The sequence below is a fragment of the Trachurus japonicus genome, chromosome 2 (genome assembly GCF_045865225.1).
Source record: "Trachurus japonicus isolate A0001 chromosome 2, Traja_1.0".
Lineage (NCBI taxonomy): Eukaryota > Metazoa > Chordata > Actinopteri > Carangiformes > Carangidae > Trachurus > Trachurus japonicus.
In genome coordinates, this window is record NC_140908.1 from 9,100,444 (window position 1) to 9,121,093 (window position 20,650).

Consider the following 20,650-nt stretch of genomic DNA (forward strand, 5'->3'; position numbering starts at 1 on the left):
TGATGTTTTGTATGTTACTGCTTAAAATGCAGAAAATATGCTGTACATTTATTGATAAAACATTTGATTTTGTGTTAAAAAATAATCAGTGTATATGTCTTTAAAATTAGCTTGTTTGTCTTTAAAGCTGCATGCTTCAGTCAGCATGTATGCACTTTTCCCTTAGACTCTGCTATAATGTTTTAAACTCACTCTCACTCAGGCCACCTATGTGTGAGCACAGACTTTGAGGTTTAGGTCGCTGAAGTTTCTGTTGTAGGGTGTTGTCTTACGCCTACAGCACAGCAGTGCAGCCACAACACTTAAACTTAGATGTGGAGTTAAGAGCAGTATGGAGAGATGGAAACTGTGGCTTTATCTGCTTCTGCTTCTAATTTTTCACATTGACAGCCAAGGTACTGTACACAAATTCCTCTCTGTTTAAATTACGCAACACATTGTTTGCTGTTGTTTATTCTTTGGTTTCAGTGGAGCATATTAAGTGTGATTTACAAATTTTTACTTTTACATATGCAAACAAAGTGACTATTTAATGTAATATTGTAATTGCAGGGACTCAGCTGCTTGTGAAAACTGTTGGGAAAGAACCATATGTAACTCCAGTATGTGCCAATCATACACAAGATAAGATTTCACTGATAGTATGTCAGAACAAATTAGAGGGGATCAGAGAACAGTGTCTTCCAATATATAAAGGTGGGCACGGCATTGAGAATTGTGATCCCAGATTCACACTCACAACAGAGAATCAGATCATATTTCTCCACCTGACCAGTTTAACATCAGAGGACAGCGGGAACTACAGTTGTCAGTGCTCACATATTCTTGGAACCTATTTTCTCAGTCTCAGCATTACTGTGGAAGGTAAGTGACTTGTTTATTTTCATGGATTTCATGGTTTACACTTTGTACTTCTCTGCTTTTCATCCAGAACCAGCTGAATTATTCTTTCTGCGATTTGGCTGAGAAACTGAATTATTATAACACTTTACTGTTTTTTACTGACCTCCATACATTTTCTAACAGCTACACTAGGCTACTTCATAATTATTCCCTGAACCATGAGCTAAAATCTCTTGTTACTGTTACTTTTACTTGTACAGAACCAAGAAAATGTGGTGACCCACAAAGGCTGCATATACATTTCCTGCCACTAGTTGCTTTGCAAACACACTTTTTTAAAGCTGAAGCACAGTGCTGCTTTTCTGACATTGTTTTTCCCCCTCTCTCTATTGTTAAAGGGGATGAAAGTGTCAGCACACCTACAGAAAAACCTTACAAATATATTGCAATTGTCCATGTGATCATGCTCATCATAATACCTGGAGGTATCCTGGCATTTATTTGTAGGAAACTTAACCATAGGTAAGAGACTAAGAGACTCATCTAGAGGCTAAAATACTCTTTGCTACGTCCTCCTGTATTAGAAGCTCCTTTTAATGCAGTTTTGTTTGTTTGTTGTTTCCCCAACACAAGGCAACAGGAACTCATGATGAGTCAAGCAAACATGGTACAGTACACCAAGATGTTGTTCCTCTACCATTTGTCGGCCACTCAGTTCTCCTTTGTCAGTAAAAGTCTGTGTTCTTCTGCAGGAGCCGGGAGACATTGAGCCGTACAGCACCTACATACAGACAGAGAATGAACTTTATTCATTTGCTGTGATGTCCACAAACAGCATAATACAGTGAAACTGATGCTGATTGTTCAGATATGTTCACTGGAGATCACACTGGTATGAGAACTTCTTTGTAGAGCTTTTATTGTACAAAACCTACAGCTACAGTATATGATGCATGTTCTTCTATTGAATAACAAGTGAAACTGGCCTGCTGCCCATATGGTAACAGTTTTTTATTTTATTACTGTGCTCACTCGTTTGTCCTTAGTTTTAAGTTTCCTGTAAATTAATGTATTATTGTTAGAGGTGTGAGAGTATGATACAGTCTACTAAAAGATGAAGATATTGCATTACCAAATAAAGTTATCGTTAAAACATTTTTCCTTTGATGACCAGTTTTTTGTACCCACAAACCCAAACTTTTTATATGTTTTTAGATGCTTTCGCACGTGGTTGAACTTAATCAGGTGTCATTTTTACCCACCAAAGAGTCTGTCGGCTTCCTGCAGGAACTTCCTGTCGTGGCCCACATCTACCTTGAGACTTTCAAGCCGAGTCGACCTTATCGTAAAGGTTGAATATAGAGAATGCTTATTAAAAGCTATATTTTTTCAAAAATAATATGTCCACAGGGCAAAATACAAGTATTGCTTTTCCATAAAAATATATATATTTAGTATGAATGAATGAATGAATGAATTAAAGACTTTTTGACAGGTTCGACAATGACTAACTGTTTACATTATACCAGCCAGTAGGCACATTGGGGGTCACTTCTCCAGTGTTTTACTAAGCCTCCTCCCGGTCATGTGCATTTGTTTTCAACAAAGCCTCTATAACCAATTGGTGGATCGATGGATTATCATATACAAACATGTTACAATGTGTGTATTTGTGTAGTCTTATCTGTCATTAACGAGTTACAAGTCATTTATCTACCATCACAATTAGTCCGAAGCTGTTGAATGAAGGTAAAATTGAAACTTCTCCTCTGTGGTCCTCTGATCATTGCAGCGTCCCTAGCAATGGTGTGTTATACTTACTAGCGACGGTCTGGAAACAGACTGCTGGAATTATTTTTTCTGTTGTTGCAATTCCTATCTTGATTAATAGATGATGGTATTCTGCTCATTCTCCATATTCAACCTTTAATACTAAGGAGGATCCAGCTAACTCTAATAGTAATCTGGAAGATGGAAGAGAGAAGGATTTATATTAGTTTGTTGTTCATGAAACTATCTAAAACTAAGTGTGAGATAATGCATGTGATCCCATTTTGAAGTGTTGGATGTGGCCATTCTGACTGGAAGACATAATACTGATTTTGATTTGAAATAAGTACTTGATATATTATTATTGTTATTGATGTTTTGTACAGTACTGCTTAAAATGCAGAAAATATACTGTACATTTATTGATTAAACATTTGATTTTGTGTTTTAAAAAAAGCATCAGTGTATGTCTTTAAAATTCACTTGATTGTGTCCTTAAAGCTGCTACATGTAATTTACCTCTGCTATCAAATGTACAATACTCTGTGGAGCGAGTGGTGGAGGTGATAATCAGTCGCTGAGAGCTTCAGCCGTCTTTGCATTAATTAAATATTGCGACTCATGAGTTTGAAACTTGTGAGTGTTGATGGCAAAAACACCCAGCCTATCAAGTAGACTCTATTGTCTTGTATTGACTGTCTTATATTGTTGGTGCACAGTGTTCTTAACACTTTCCTGACCACCTGTGACGCAAACACTCATTGTTAACAATGCGAGGTGAGTCTGAACGTACTTGGGTCATTTCAGTCAGCATGTATGCACTTTTATCTCAGACTCTGCTATAGTGTCTTAAACTTCCTTTGCAGCAGCACCTCACTCTCACTCAGGCCACCTATGTGTGAGCACAGACTTTGAGGTTTAGGTCGCTGAAGTTTCTGTAACAAGGTGTTGTCTTACGCCTACAGCACAGCAGTGCAGCCGCGGCACTGTAACTTAGATGTGGAGTTTAGAGCAGTATGGAGAGATGGAAACTGTGGTTATATCTGCTTCTGCTTCTAATGTTTCACATTGACAGCCAAGGTACTGTACACAAATTCCTGTCTATGTTTAAATTAAGTAACACAACTCTTGTTTGCTGTTGTTTATTCTTTGGTTTCAGTGGAGCATATTAAGTGTGATTTACAAATGTTTCATCCTTTTACATGTGCAAAGAAAGTGACTATTTAATGTAATATTGTAATTGCAGGGACTCAGCTGCTTGTGGAAACTGTTAGGACAGTACCATATGTCATTCCAGTATGTGCCAATCATACACAGGATAAGATCATACTGATAGTATGTCAGAACAAATCAGAGGGGATCAGAGAATGGTGTCTTCCAACATATAAACTTGTGCAGGGCATTGAGAATTGTGATTCCAGATTCACATTCATGACAGAGAATCAGATCATATTTCTCCACCTGACCAGTTTAACATCAGAGGACAGCGGGAACTACAGTTGTCAGTGCTCACATATTCTTGGAACCTATTTTCTCAGTCTCAGCATTATTGTGGAAGGTAAGTGACTGATTTATTTTCGTGGATTTTGTGGTTCACACTTTGTACTTCTCTGCTTTTCATCCAGAACCAGCCGAAGTATTATTTCTGCAATTTGGCTGAGAAACGGAATTAGGGTACAGCTCTCTGGATCTAAATAAACTGCAGGGTTTGAAATGTCTGTGTCATCCAACTGAACTCAGTGTATTTCTAAAAAAATTAATATCTTATGTTAATATGTTTTACTGTTTTTTTACTGACCTCCATACAACAGCTATTTATTTAATTATTCCCTGAACCACAAGCTAAAATCTCTTGTTACTGTTACTGAACCAAGAAAATGTGGTGACCCACAAAGGCTGCATATACATTTCCTGCCACTAGTTGCTTTGAGCAAACACACTTTTGTACAGTGCTGCTTTTCTGACATTGTTTTTTCCCCGCTCTCTATTGTTAAAGGGGATGAAAGCATCAGCACACCTATAGAAACGCCTTTCAAATATATTGCAATTGTTGCAATCATGCTCGTCATAGTAACTGGAGGTATCCTGGGACTTATTTGCAGGAAACTTAACCAAAGGTAAGGGGCTATGAGACTCAAATACTCTTTGCTATATCCTCCTGCATTAGAAACTCATTTTTAATGCAGTGTTTTTGTTTGTTGTTTCCCCAACACAAGGCAACAGGAACCTATGATGAGTCAAGCAAACATGGTACAGTACACCAAGACGTTGTTCCTCCTCTACCATTTGTCTGCCACTCAGTTGTAGTTTGCCAGTAAAAGTCTGTGTTCTTCTGCAGGAGCCGGGAGACATTGAGCCGTACAGCACCTACATACAGACAGAGAATGAACTTTATTCATTTGCTGGGATATCCACAAACAGCATAATACAGTGAGGCTGATGCTGATTGTTCAGATATGTTCACTGGAGATCACACTGGTATGAAAACTTCTTTGTAGAGCTTTCATTGTACAAAACCTACACATGCACGTTCTTCTGTTGAATAACAAGTGAAACAGGCCCTGCTGCCCATAAGGTAACAGTTTTTTTATTTTATTATTATACTTTAAGTTTCCTGTAAATAAATGTATTATTGTTAGAGGTGTGAGAGTATGATACAGTCTACCACATGATGAAGAGAATGTATTAGTAAAAACATTGTTCCTTTGATGACCAATGTTTTGTACCCACAAACCCAAACTGCTTATATATTTAATATCAGATGCTGTCACACAGCGGTTGAACTTTATCAGGTGTCATGTCGACCCACCAAAGAGCCGGCTGTTGGCTTCCTGCCGGAACTTTCTGTCATGGCCCACATATACCTTGAGACTTTCTCTGCTGTTTATTTTTACAGGCATGAGAGCATTATAAAGTCTAAAATATTGTGAAGGGAAATATATTATCAAATAAAATAACAGCTAAAGCAAATTTTTTACTGTTGGACTTTTATAAGTGTCAGTCTGACTTGTATATGTGCATGCCAGCTGCCTGCAGGAGCTTCCTGCCTTGAAGCTTTCTCTGCAGCCTCTATGACATTGCAAATGCCTTTTTACCTCACTCCCACGCAGATGAACAGAGACCCAGCAGTGGGGTATTGAAGTATATGTTGTTTGCATGCTCTACTAAACAACCTCTGTATTTAGTATTTGTTTGTTATTGCTGGCTCTGTTCCAATTATTGTTATCTCAGAAACAGCTTGCAGCAAACCATTTACTGTGTTCCACCCACTCATTTCACACAGGGAGAAATGTGGGCATTTCACAAGTAGGCCTACGTAATTTCTTATCATTCTCCTTAGTTTTTAAAAAAAAAAACACCTCTTGCTTTGTGTCAGCTTTGTCAAATATTTCCTGTCATCTCTCTTCTGTCCACTCACTCTCAACTCCACGTATAGGAATCAAAATACTTGTGCCAGTGTTCCTTCACCACCTCTTCACAGCCCACCTGAACTCTGTCACTCTTATATGGTCTTAGAGTTTTTTTGTTTGTTTGTTTGTTTTTTTTAAGTGTAGCCATTTTGTTCTGTCACTGTTTTACTTTCAGGTGCTAATAACTTGAAGGCAGAGGTTCTTTAGAGGCACCTCCTTCTTAGAATAATTCACATCATTCACGTGCTAGAGGTTGAGGTTGAGGTCTTGATAAAATAGTGCAAATGTGTGTCTGTGACCTCCTAACATCAGGACAGTACATTGTGCACCACCAGCAGCAGCAGCAGATGCTTCTTGAGCAATATGGGTGGCTGGACTCTGTTCTTTGTTCTGCTTCTTCCACTAACTGTGCAATCTAACAGAGAAGGTACTGTACTCAAAAATCGTTTTTGGTTTTTATAAGGTCAAAGTATTGGAAGTTGTTATTCCGTAATAGTTTTTGTCTTTGATGAACATTAAGTTAGTTTAAATCAGATGCTAACTTACTGTTGGTTGGTTGGTTGGTTGGTTGGTTGATTGATTGATTGACTGATTTATTGCAGTGACTGTTGAGAAAACCCTGGGGAACAAACCAGATGTAACTCCATTATGCAGCAATACTACAGAGATGGACATCACACTGATATTTTGCCACATCAACACAGAGAGGAGCGGAGAACAGTGTCTTCTCTCGCGTCATCACGGACAAGACGCTGAGAGTACCTGTGACTCCAGGTTCACATTTATGACTGAGAATCAGACTGTGTTTCTCCACCTGACCAATTTAACACGACAGGACAGCGGGAACATCACCTGTCAGTGCTCACAGACTGATGGAACTAATAACGTCCATCTCAAAATCACTGTGGAAGGTAAGCGGCTGATTTATTTTCATGTTTTTGTGATTCAGCCTTTTTACATTTCTCTCAAAAATTGACAATTTTCCTCAGCAATTTTATTATTATGACAAATTTCAGTCATAAACAATGTCTACCTTTCGAACTCTGAGTGTTTCAGTTGTAAAGTAATAATGTTTTCTTAATAACTTTGTTGAATCTTTTTCTTAAATGACATTATGTTCATTATTCCTTATTGTAAGATGCTGTGCTGTGCAGACATGAATGTAATTTTCCTGACAGATTTTTCCTTTTTCTTTTACAGAGGATGAGGAGGTTGAGGAGTATGAGGAGCACAGCAGTTTCATACAAATCCACATTCCAAGCACTTTGATTGGTGCAAGTGTCCCCATTACGCTTGGAGCTATTGTGGCATTTATCCATAAGTAACTATCATACTAAATTTTTCAAGTTCAACTATATTTTTAGCTCAGCACTGGCAGATACATTGACAAAAATAGACCAATGTAAATATGAGCAAATATTATTTTATTTTTTTTACGACAGAATTAAAATTCTTCAATATAAAATCTTTAAAACAATATAGCTGCTTCAAATGCTATCTTCTCTGCATGCATTTCACTCTATTCTGTCTCATTTAAAGAGTCTGTTCAACATCAACCACATCTGGATTGTCTGTAAATGAAGCTCCTGGCTCTGTGGTGAGTAATTTTCCTTGTTCAAAATGTTTGAAGCAGCTAATTTATTATTTTATACTGCACATAAAATAGCAAATATATACAGTACATATTATCTAACATATTTAATATATTTTTGTGTGCTGTTGTTTTCAACAAAAGAAGTAGTATACAGTTCTTACCCATTTTAATGTTTATTCCTTTTGATTTGCACCATGTGTAGGAGTTTGCCATTGAACAAACAAATACCTAATAAATATAGAAATACCTAATAATTAATGCAAAGGATGTTTGAAGATCGGTGGAATGTGTGGATGTTTCAAGAAATTATATGAATATTTATATTATAATAATAACAGAAATTATATAATAAATACATTAATTCAGGATTCACAGTGTTTAAAATACTGTTCCATCAAGACTTGTAAACATGATGGGTTAAGTTTTTTACTGTTTTTCTATAGGACCAAGCAGATGCAGAGAACCCTTACATGAGCCTTCAGCAGCCAGCAAATGATATCTACCAAAGCGTGAAACGCCAATGTGACCCCAACACGACAAGTAGATCAGCAAACATTCACTCGGATGATCAGGAAGTAGATCGAAAAGACACTGACTCAGTGTCACTAAATTCATTTAACTATGAAAACATTGTAATTTGAAGTCAGATCAATAAATACAGATACATATCTTGTGTTTGTTCATGTATGCTGTGAATGAAACCATTGTAATGTTTGATAAGTCAAAAAAATACAATAAAGTTTGGATGTATAACTCTTCTTGAGGAATTGCTTCAGTTTTTTGATACATCCTTACTTATTCCAAGTCATGCGAGTTCATCTTAAGATGAAGGCCTCAAAGGTCCCATTTTGTATAATAGTAATTAACATGTCTTTTTTCATCATCAAGCAACTGTTCCGTATTCATACTGTGAGGGGCTCAGTCCACAGAGAAATACACACTACCTGTATTCAGAATCTGAACCTTAGAACGAGCTGTCACTGTCGGGACTTCCTGAACCTTGTGATGTCACTGTTCTCAGCAGTGCCCCAAGCCCCGCCCACCCGGACCTGCCATCCAGCCTCGCAGGATTTACTTTCTATGAGTGTTTCCCTGAAATCTGATATAATTTTATTGGATCACTTGGAAACAGTAAACCAATCAGATGAGAGGCTCGGAGGGAGGCTGTCCTCTGATTGGTTCACTGACTTCTTGTTGCTGGAGGGAGGTCTGAAAGAGCAGATGTGAAACTACACTGATGGCTCTGTTTGTTTTTATACAAACATATCTTCTAATTGATTAACACAAATGACCACTTAAAACAAAACACTAAACAGTAAAATATGGGACCTTTAAAACTACATGAAGTGATGTAAGTGAACAAAGTTAATTCACTTGCATCAGGGACATAATTTGCACTGAGCTGCATAGACGATGCTGCACTCAATTTACACTTTAAGCTCAGGCCTCTTAATGTGTGATGATGACCACAAAATTGATCTCAGTTTCAGCATGTTACGTGATGAACTCTCACTCAACTCACACATGAACTGACCTGAGTTATGTATAAAGTATGCATGAGAGGTCTTTTGAGAATGATGACAAAGTAACCAATCGTAATTCTGCAGGTTAAGTTATAAATTTGAAAGCAGAAGCTTGTAGAAGCACTTCCTTTTTAGAAGAGTTCACATCACCTATCAGCTCGAGAGCCAAGGGCCCGAAGGTTTGAGGTTTAGGTAGCGAGAGAATAGCACAAAAAATGACATCAGTACATCGCACTGTGCAGCAGCAGCAGCAGCAGCAGCTTCTTGAGCAGTATGGCTGGACGGACTCTGTTCTTTCTTCTTCTTCTGCCACTATCTGCACAATCTGATGGTAAAAGTTTTTGTTTCAAGTCAAATTGATGCAAATCATTATTCTGCAATAATCTTTGCTTTTGATGAACATTAAATTACATGAGTTTAAATCAGATGTTGAAATACAGGAAGTGCTACTGCTAACTAACTGTTTAATTGACTGATTTATTGCAGTGACCGTTGAAAAAACCCTGGGGAACAAACCAGATGTCACTCCATTATGCAGCAATACTACAGAGGGGGACATCTCGCTGATAGTATGTCGCATCAACACAGAGAGGAGCGGAGAACAGTGTCTTCTCTCACGTCATCACGGACAAGACACTGAGAGTACCTGTGACTCCAGGTTCACATTTATGACAGAGAATCAGACTGTGTTTCTCCACCTGACCAATTTAACACGACAGGACAGTGGAAACTTCTCCTGTGAGTGCTCACACTCTGAAGGAACTAATAAGGTCCATCTTAAAATCACTGTGGAGGGTAAGCAAATTTAATAATGAATAATTGATTCATTTGTTAGCTTTAATTAGCAGATTCTCACTCTTTTCTCTCCAGATCCAGCAGAGGAGGAGGAGATGGAGGAGGAGGCCGACAGCTCCACAGAAAGGCCGTGGCTCCTAATGGCTTTGACTTCTGTCATTGTACTCATCATTATAGCTGCTTTTACCTTGGGATATATCTACGGAAGAACACATAATGGGTTAGACACTGTTATATATAAATTTGATTTGTTTTTTGTGGGGTTTTTTTTTTTAGGAATGATGAATAATTTTGGTTTATAATAGTCATACACTGGAAAAGTGGAGTTTTTCTGGTGTTCAACTATATTTTTCAGCTCAGTGGCAGATACATTGGTAAAAACACATATGTAGGCCTACAAATGTAAATTATTGTTTTTCCAACCGTATTAAAATTCTTATATTAACAATTTTCTAAATGATACAGCCCAGCTTCAAATGATATCTCCTTGGTGTGAATTCAACTCTATTCTATCTCATTTGAAGAGTCCGTTCAACGTCAACCACATCTGGATTGTCTGTAAATGAAGCTTCTGGTTCTGTGGTGAGTGATTTTCTTTGTTCTAAATGTTTGAAGCAGCTAATTTATTATTTTATACCACGTATGCAATAGCAAATATATACATAATAGCTAACATATTCTATATATTTCTATATTTATTTTTCGATGCTGTTATTTTCAACAGAAGAAGTATACAGCTCTTACCCATTTTAATGTTTACTCCTTTTCAGGAGTTTACCACTGAACAAATAGAAATACCTATTAATCAGTGCAAAGGATGTTTGAGGGTCGGTGGAATGTGTGAATGTTTGAGTAAATACAATAATTCAGGATTCAAAGTGATTTAAATACTGTTGCACACCCATTAAGACTTTTAAAACATGATGGATTAAGGTTTTATTTGTTTTCTAGGATCAAGCAGATGCAGAGCACCTTTACATCAGCCTTCAGCAGCCAACAAATGATGTCTACCAAAGCGTGCTCTCAAGGAATCGTCAAGGTGATGCCAACATGACAAGTACAGTGCTGTGAAAAAGTATTTGCCCCTTTCCTGATTTCTTACTTTTTTTTGCATATTTGTCTCACTTACTGTAAATGTTTAAGATTATCAAACAAATTTTCATAAACTAACTGTGATAAACCAATTTTTTTTGAAAACAGAGTTTAATTTCACTGTCCACAGCCAGGCCTCATCACTGCCAGACCTGTTGAATCAAGAAATCACTTAAATAGAACCTGTCTGACAAAGTGAAGGAGACTGAACGATCTCAAAAAAAAAACAACACACAATGCCGCAATCTCATGAAATTCAAGAAAAGATTAATAAACAAAATCAATTACGTCTATCAGTCTGGGAAGTGTTACAGAGACATTTCCAAAGCTTTGGGACTCCAGCGAGCCACAGTGAGAGCCTTTATCCACTAATGGAGAAAGCTTGGAACAGTGGTGGAAACCTGCCCAAGATGGCTGCCCTACCATAATACTCCAAGAGCGCAGCAATGACCCATCCAGATGGTAACAAAAGGACACAGTGATTTTTTAATTCAACAGGTCGGCAGTGATCAAACCTGGGTGTGGATCATGAAGCTGAACTCACTTTTCTGAAAAAAATTTGGTTTATCACAGTTTGTCTATGATTTGACAAGGGGCGCAATTATTTTTTCACATATAGGGCCAGGTAGTTTTGGATAGCTTTTTCCCCTTTATAAATGAAACCATCATATAAAAACGACATTTTATATCTACTTTGATGGTCTTAAAAATTTAAGTGTGACCAATATGCAAAAAGTAAGAAACCAGGAAGGGAACTTTTTCACTGCACTATAGATCAGCAAGCATTGTAGAGACTTGTCACTCGAATGATCAGGAAATGGATGGAAAAGACACTGACTCAACTTTATTTGTCTATGAAAATATTGAAGGTTGAAGTGAGATCAATAAAAACAAATAGATATGGGATGTTTGTTCATGTATGCTGTGAATGGAACTATTGTAATGTTTGACAAGTCAAACATTACAATAAAGTTTGGGTGTATACTGTAACTCTTCTTGGGGATTGCTTCAGTTTTTTGATACATGCCTTACTTATTCCAAGTCATGCGAGTTCATCTTAAAATAAAGGCCTCAAGGTCCCATTTTGTATAATAGTAACATGTCTTTTTTCATCATCAAGCAACTGTTGTTTCCGTATTCATACTATGAAAGTATCAAAGGCCTCAGTCCACAGAAAAATACACACTACCTGTATTCAGAAACTGAACCTTTAAACGAGCTGTCACTGTCAGGACTTCCTGAACCTTGTGATGTCACCGGTCCGAAACGGTCACTGTTCTCAGCAATGCCCCAAGCCCCGCCCACCCAGACCTGCCATCCAACCTCGCAGGATTTACTTTCTATGAGTGATCCCCTGACATCTGATATAATTTTATTGGATCACTCAGAAACAGTAAACCAATCAGAAGAGAGGCTCGGAGGGAGGCTGTCCTCTGATTGGTTCACTGACTTCTTGTTGCTGGAGAGAGGTCTGAAAGAGCAGATGTGAAACTACACTGATGGCTTTGTTTGTTTTTTTTAAATATCTTCTAATTGATTAACTCAAATTACCACTTAAAATCAAACACTACACAGTAAAATATGGGACCTTTAAAACTACATGAAGTAATCTAATTGACAACAAAGTTAATTCACTTGCATCAGGGACATAATTTGCACTGAGCTGCATAGACAGTGCTGCACTAGATTTACACTTTAAGCTCAGGCCTCTTAATGTGTGATGATGACCACAAAATTGATCTCAGTTTCAGCATGTTACGTGATGAACTCTCACTCAACTCACACATGAACTGACCTGAGTTATATATAAAGTATGCATGAGAGGTCTTTTGAGACTGATGACAAAGTAACCAATCATAGTTCTGCAGGTTAAGTTATTAAAAGGCAGATGACTGTCTCAGAGGGTATAAATTTGAAAGCAGAAGCTTGTAGAAGCACTTCCTTTTTAGAAGAGTTCACATCACCTATCAGCTCGAGAGCCAAGGGGCCGAGGGTTTGAGGTTTAGGTAGCGAGAGAATAGCACAAAAAATGACATCAGTACATCGCACTGTGCAGCAGCAGCAGCAGCCGCAGCTTCTTGAGCAGTATGGGTGGACGGACTCTGTTCTTTCTTCTGCTTCTGCCACTATCTGCACGATCTGACGGTAAAGGTTTTTGTTTTCATGAATTCAAATCGATGCAAGTCATTATTCTGTAATAATCTTTGCTTTTGATGAATATTAGACTACATGAGTTGAAATACAGCAAGTACTACTGGTAACTTATTAATTGTTTAATTGTCTGTTTTATTGCAGTGACTGTTGAGAAAACCCTGGGGAACAAACCAGATGCCACTCCATTATGCAGCAATAAAAACATCTCGCTGATATTTTGTCGCATCAACACAGAGAGGAGCGGAAAACAATGTCTTCTATCACGTCATCATGGACAAGACACTGAGAATAACTGTTCACACTCCAGGTTCACATTTATGACAGAGAATCAGACTGTGTTTCTCCACCTGACCAATTTAACACAAAAGGACAGCGGGAATTTCTCCTGTGAGTGCTCACATGCTGATGGAACTAATAAGGTCCATCTCAAAATCACTGTGGAAGGTAAGCACATTTAATATAATGAATAATTGATTCATTTGTTAGCTTTATTAGCAGATTCTCACTCTTTTATCTCCAGATTCAGCGGAGGAGGAGGAGGAGGCCGACAGCTCCACAGAAAGGCCGTGGCTCCTAATGGCTTTGTCTGCTGCCATTGCATTCATCATTATAACTGCTGTTATCCTGGGATGTGTCTATAGAAGAGCACGTAATGGGTGAGAGACTGTTATCTACAAAGTTTTATGAATTTTTATTTTTTAGGAATGATGAATAATTTAATTGAAGTAATTAGTAGTGGCAAAATTTAAAATTGCATTTACAACAATCCACCAATAATTATAATCCTATATGTTATATTTCTGAATGAAAACTATATCTTCTTTTGGTACTTTAAGTTTTGGTGGTGATGCCTCTGTAAGTTGAATGCTTTACTGCAGTATTAATACTGTTACCGTACTTCTTCCACTACTTCTGGTTTTCATGTGTCTGAAACAATATGGCTGCATTTGTTGTGGCTAAACGACGGTTAATTTACATGCAGTGACTTCGGCAACAACTTGTCTGACTGGCTGCTTTTATTTTGAACATCAAGAAACATTTTCAAATACTTATTTGAAGAATGTCACTTGGTTTTTCTATTATGACTTGTTTAAATGCAGAAAAGAAACAAATAGTCTCTCATTTCCTGTTTTGCTAACAAAAAACTGTGTGTAATGCATTTTGTTTGTTGTTTTTCAACAGTAGAGAGCAACCACAGAGCTGTTGTCTAAACCAGGTAACGTGCAGAAAAATGTTCCATCCTTTTCTTTTATGCTCTCGATCTAAATGAAATAATATCTAACAACATGTTCGTCTGCAGGAACCGCAAGACATTGAACCTTACAGCACCTTCATCCGGAAAGAGAGTGGACTTTATTCAACTGTCATGGTTCAGAGCTTCAACCCAAATAATAATAATAACAATAATTCAAACATGTTAATCAGAGAGGACATAAAGATTGGGCATATTTTGTAGAGACCTTTTTACATCAAACCCACTCCTGCTTGATGTAGAATTTTATTACAAGTGAAGTTAGAGCTGTTGTCCACAAGATGGCACTCTTGAACTGCATTTCGATAAGGACAGAGGCTATTTCCACTGTATTCTTTTTTTATATAATAAAAAAAATAACCCATCAAAACAAACCTGATTCTTCTCTGCTTTTTTTTTAAATTCGAATAATATAGATACCTAATGTTATTATTGTTGTATCAGAGTAGCAAACCTCTGGTCTCTAATAATACAGTACCACTGCTATTTGTGTTGTCCATCCATGTCTTTTTTTCCATGACAATGTGTCTTTGAATGACTTGAGCTCACATCTGAACAATATCTACTTGCAATGTTTTGTGTAACCCTTCAGCACCTACACCCACATGTCACTCTATGATGCCACTGAATAACAATTCTCTGGTAACACACACACACAAAAAGAAATTTCTGTGGTAATAATTTAGTTTGTGAAAAATAAATAAGGGTATCACACTCTAGGCTCCATATGCAAAAAATCTTAAATGATGTTTCGGCCCTGAGCCCGTCTTCAGCTTTTGTAAACTTTAGTTTGTAAAATAATAATGGGAGAAAATAGGGCCATCTACTGTACAAATGTCAGTATCATCTGAAAAATTTCTAATCTGATTTTTTTTTTTTTCAATACATTAAAACTGAATAAGCATTTTGCCTTTTTGTCATGTGACGACTGAGATTTATTATGTATGACGAGAGATTTTGTAGTTGTAAGAGATGACTTTTTTTTTTTGCTCTGCAGATCTGTAGATGAAGCAGACCATGACTGATGAAAGATGAACCTTTACTGGTGAGTGAATGGATTTGTCCAATATGAAAAATCTTCATGGGTGAGAAATCCTTCCAGCACAACCTAAAACCTTCACATAAAATATTTTTGCAAATGCAAAAGTAATGAAATTATGTCAGTATTGAATTATGAGAAGGATTTTACTTCATTTTTGTGACGACTTTTAAACACCGTCACCTACACAAACTCTGTTCTTTGTTGTTGTTTTCCTCTGCGTGGCGTTCCCCTGCCTCTGTCATTCCTCTTATTTACAGCGGAAATAGCCCATGTCAAGAGTATCTGATTTAAAATAACTCCCAACCCATTCATGAGAAGTTTCCCCTGCTTCTTCCTTGTTAGAGTTAAACAAAAGTACATTCCTTCCATATCTGTATATGAACTGAACTGAAATTATGCGGGGTCAGGAAAATGGGTTCAACCGGCGTGACTGGGAAATAAGTCAGCTGTCCTGACTGATGAGGCAGCGTTTTATCTGCATGTGATGCTGATAATCCTAAACTTTATTTAGACTTTTATAATCAAAATGATGTCTCTAAATAAAATATGCTATAGTGACAAACCTGTCACAGTTCCTGCTACATTAATTCTTCCTGTTATGTCTTGGACTAACCAGGCATCCCTTGTCTCTGGACCCTTCCTGCTCATGCACACACTGTTTAAACAGTCACTGATAATATTGCTTGCTGCCCTGCACTGATTAATATGAGAGCAAACAGCGTAGGAGTCTTTGCTTAAGCAACCATTATTAACCACAAGACAGCGTCAATGTTTTTGGTGATTGCCAGCAACTTGTGTGCTAGTAAGGTATTTTCCCCACACTCAACCAGCTTGGTTTTGTGGCTAAGGTTGTAAATAAAACTTAAGCATAAAAGTCACAAAATAGATCTGTAAGTTAAGGATTTATTAGACCTGTTGAGATACTGCAGAGCTGCGGAGACGCGTGATTGGGCACAAATCATTTAACATGCAACTTTTTTTCTTTCTTTTTCTCCAAATGTCAAACAAAACAACAGATCAAACAGAAACTTATGTGTAACTTTATTATTCTTTTTTCGGGAAAATGAAACTTAAAATGCAAGAAAGCTGATGTTGTTTTGCTGCCAACTGCCACACTGTGACTATCAGACAAATGTGCATTGAGATAATTTTGAAAAGAGGGAAGTGGCAGCTTTGATCAAAATAGTACACAGTACACCCCCTGTCTTAATTAGATTATACTGGTTGCTGGCTTGCCTGCAGAACCACAAACCACAGGCTATGCTAGGTGTACATTACTAGCATCAGGTAGGCAGCACAGGTACTTCCCAAATTTTTTGTCTTGTATATCTGAAGTGATAGTGATAACTGATTGAGCAGTCACAGTGTTTTTGTTATCATTTTATATTTTATCTAAATATTATATCATGAGTCCATTAGTTGCTGACAGATGCCGTGTCAGATAATCTTAAGTAACCCTTCCACATGGCGCTTACTGTAGGTTCTTTCCTAACTTCCCCTTCACACTGTTTAATAAACAAGATTTCACAGGAGTCTTATTTATAAGATCAGTAATTGCTTATTGGACAGCAACGCTGCCAAGACAAGTCGGCCCTATGTGACCTCAACCTCTTGGGTTCATACTGTATGTGGCCTCTGGTCGCATGTGATCCCGCTCTCATCTTCCTGTTGCTTTATGAGATGTCCGATGAAAGATAAACTCGAGAGTGTGCGCAATGACTGAATAACCACTAACAGTGTTTATCCTGATGATAAAAATCACAGGATGCATATTTCATAGAAGGGGACATTGTCAAGTACATTTCTGGTAAATTATGAGGACGCACATTCCTGGACAATAATAGGGAATAAAACTGTGTCATTTAGGTCCTGGAGTGACTCATTATTACTAAGAGCTGAATCCATCTTACTCATAACGCAAATGTAATACTGTAAAAGCTGGAAAGAAGCCAACTGTCAAAGGCTTGACAGTTTCCAAGGATGGAGCATCCTTGGAAAAGAAATATTTATTATTTATATTAAGCAGCATTCTGGAAAGGCTCAAACTAGGAGTGACTGGGATGATATATTATTGGATAGACTTTTTAACACAGGTGACTCATGATGAGTTGTGGGAATCCTAAATATTCCTGATCATGTTGCATAGAAATACAAGGACTTCCCCATGACCATCTGTGACATCAGCTCAGGTAGACCACAGCATACATGGTGTTGCCCAATGTGTGATTATAATCATACACTTAAATATGTCATCATCAGTTCCCATAGTGTCTCAAGTATCAATGAAACCTCCGTCCACCACTCACTAGAGACAACTTCTGCTTCAGGGGGATTTTTTTTTTTCACTTAACCACTGTGGATTACTGGAGGTGTCACCAAGTACAGTAAGTACTAGTGTACAATTTACTGGACATTACTGTCGAGTGTGAGGTCCTTTGAAACCAAGCTCTAGAGTTACTAGTAAATTTCAGTTAAATATTTTTTCTTTTCTTTTTTTTTCTTTGCAGTGACTGACAGTTTTGAGTTCAATGGTAAAATGTGATTCTTGTTACAATATGAATATTCTCCTATATCATCAGCATCGTCAAATGCTCTGTAGTCAGTTTTCATATCATGTACAAAAATGTAATTCAACCTCCATTTAGACTAATGTGAACATTTGCTGTTGATTACTGAAAGACTTGCTTTAAAGCACTCATTAGTTTGAAGATTTAATTTCTTGTGTTGCATTAGTTGTGCTTAATAAGCTGTCTAGAAATCCCCCACAGCCTCTTTTAGTTTCCTTTTTGCTGCTGCCTTTAAAGAGGCCAAACTGAAACTGTGTCTTTAGTATACAGACAACAGAAGAGCAGAATGTTGCACATCCTGATATTTACTTTGCTGATTAAAGGTAAGTGACCCAACCCCCTCTACATTCAATGTAGCCTACTAGTTTATCAATATTATTATTATTATTTGTTGTGTTAAATCACAACATATTGTTATTATTATTATTAGTAGTAGTAGTAGTAGTACTGTAGTAGTAGTAGTAGTAGTAGTAGTATTAATGGTAGTATTATTATTATCATAGAGAAAAATGGACATTTATTTGTAGCTTTTCTTTGACAAAATCACCGGCTGGAAGCCAAAGCCTCTGCTCTTATCTGCTTGTACTGACACTCAGCCTCTCTTATTTTTAGCCTCAGCCTCGCAGATACGTGGCTATGGAGATTCAGTAGTTGACTATGGCAGTAAGGCACGTTACAAGTGCACTCTGGGAAACCCAAAAGGTGTGTTTGTGCTTGTGTTTTGATGCTATTTTTTTTTTTACCTTTGTACACAGCTGATTTCACACAGTTTTCAGACTGCTGTCTTAAACAGCTCTATAATTATTTAACTTCTGGTTTATTCTGTTGTAAAATAGATTGGTGCATAACCTCTTGGCTTCTCTCCAGGTGTGCTCCAGGTCACTTGGCAAAGGCTTTTTAAAGATGAGTCGATAGAGAATTTGGCGACCTACAGCAAGCGTTTTGGACAGCAAGTGAATGTCCCCACTGGAAAAGTGGTCTTGACGGAGGCATCGCTGAACTCAACAGCCATCACTGTGAAGAATGTATCATGGCAAGATGAGAGCTGCTATATTTGCTTATTTAACGTGTATCCTGACGGTTCCCAAAGGAAGGAGATGTGCCTGACGGTGCAAGGTAAACTTGCAGTTTTCTATATTTATATAAATATATGAATATGCATGAAATGAAAACTTTGAATCCTGTAATGTAAGATTATCAAATAGCATTATAATGATAGAAGCTGAAGATGAAAGCCCAAAACTTTAAAATTCCCTTCAGGTTTGACATTTGTTTTGACACCCAATTGCGTAACTTGTGTTGAAGTGGTCATATTCTCACAATAACTAGTTTCAATTCCCTATAAAGGAATATCCGTGGTGAACACATCGTATGTTAACAGAAGTGACCTAGATGGAGGAAACACAGCGGCTGTGTTCAGCTGCTCTGCCACAGGTAAACCAGCCCCGACTATTGACTGGATCATTTCACCTGACGTCGACAGCAGAGAGCAAACACAAACTGCTACAGTGAGGAACAGTGACCAGACATTTACCAGCAGCAGCAACATCACTCTGAAAGTACCTCCAGACTGGGCTGGACATGTGGATTGTCTGCTGAACAATGGAATGACAGGGCAGATGCAGAAGAGGATCCATTTCTCTTCAGATGTTGGTATGTCAAGTGAGTAATTTTTGTTTTACTCTTTGCTTTTGTCATCATGGGTATTAAAGTAGCTGCAGAGGCTACACAGGTTGTATCTCTTCAGTCTACGGGAATCCTAAAAAGAGTTTCATTTTAATGCACTGGATGATCCGGTTCCTAGAATATTCAAAGTGACGAGTGTCTAAATGATTCACACTGACAGGAAGTGACTCTCTACAGTGGAATGCAGAGAGCTATGCTGTATAACTAACTACTGTAAATCAGTTTCTCCATCAAAGTGAACGCCCTTGGAAATCCCAACCAAGCTTGATCCATTGTTATGTGACCGTAGAAGATTCTCAGCAATGAGCATCTTTGCCAATTATACGCGAACCAGATATTAATGTTTTCCCTAATAACCCAAGCGTCCCTATTGGTAATTAGATCAGATCAATGCGTCATTGTCCCTTTAAAAAGGAACCTTGTAACTCTCTGACTGACTCACTTGATTTCCTGCAACTGAAAGCCTCAAGGTCCAAAGTGTAAACACCATATTGTTGTTCCCCGCAGTCATCTGAGCTATGACTCATTAAATCAGATTCAATTTCACTTGGGACAAAGTAAAGGAAGAAAAAAAAAACCCATGTCACAAGATAACAACTTGTTGATATGGTTCAGATCTCTGATGAGTAATCTAAAATAAAATTGGGGAAGTCAGGTCAAGATGCGAAGAATTACATTCACCAGCTTTAGCTTTTGGTTTTCTAACCAGGTGCTGTTTTTCCTCCAGGGAGTGCAGCGCCGTCAGGGACTGCAGCTGCTGTGACTGTAACACTCATTATCTGCATCGCTGTTGCTGCATTGCTGTTGTTTTACAGAAAAAGGTAAGATATGATTTATCATGTAAGATGTTTTAACTGTCAATGCACAAAGTTGAGTAAATATTCACCCAGTGCCACAGTATTTCATCTGTCTCCCATTCTCC

General features: G+C 37.7%; 1 protein-coding gene and 1 long non-coding RNA gene across 2 annotated transcripts; both read left to right on the top strand.

Moving 5' to 3' along the window:
• The first annotated feature begins 6,600 nt into the window (after positions 1-6,600).
• LOC146990787 (uncharacterized) lies at positions 6,601-19,984 on the top strand. Its single transcript, XM_085793765.1, has 9 exons — positions 6,601-6,934; positions 7,224-7,344; positions 7,563-7,620; positions 8,061-8,249; positions 17,622-17,664; positions 18,306-18,365; positions 18,655-18,744; positions 18,910-19,158; positions 19,390-19,984. The coding sequence occupies exons 1-9, from the start codon at positions 6,691-6,693 to the stop codon at positions 19,710-19,712; spliced, it is 1,377 nt and encodes a 458-aa protein (XP_085649891.1). The 5' UTR covers positions 6,601-6,690; the 3' UTR covers positions 19,713-19,984.
• LOC146990788 (uncharacterized) lies at positions 13,709-14,754 on the top strand. Its single transcript, XR_015037709.1, has 3 exons — positions 13,709-13,837; positions 14,364-14,397; positions 14,482-14,754. It is a non-coding gene; the product is annotated as an uncharacterized LOC146990788 (long non-coding RNA).
• Positions 19,985-20,650: the final 666 nt, after the last annotated feature.

Coding starts and splice junctions, on each gene's coding strand:
- LOC146990787 (XM_085793765.1), top strand. CDS start 6,691: ATGGACATCACACTGATATTTTGCCACATCAACACAGAGAGGAGCGGA. Junction 8,250..17,621: donor CATTTAACTATGAAAACATT/GTAATTTGAAGT, acceptor CATGTTGCATAG/AAATACAAGGACTTCCCCAT. Junction 18,745..18,909: donor CACTCTGGGAAACCCAAAAG/GTGTGTTTGTGC, acceptor GCTTCTCTCCAG/GTGTGCTCCAGGTCACTTGG.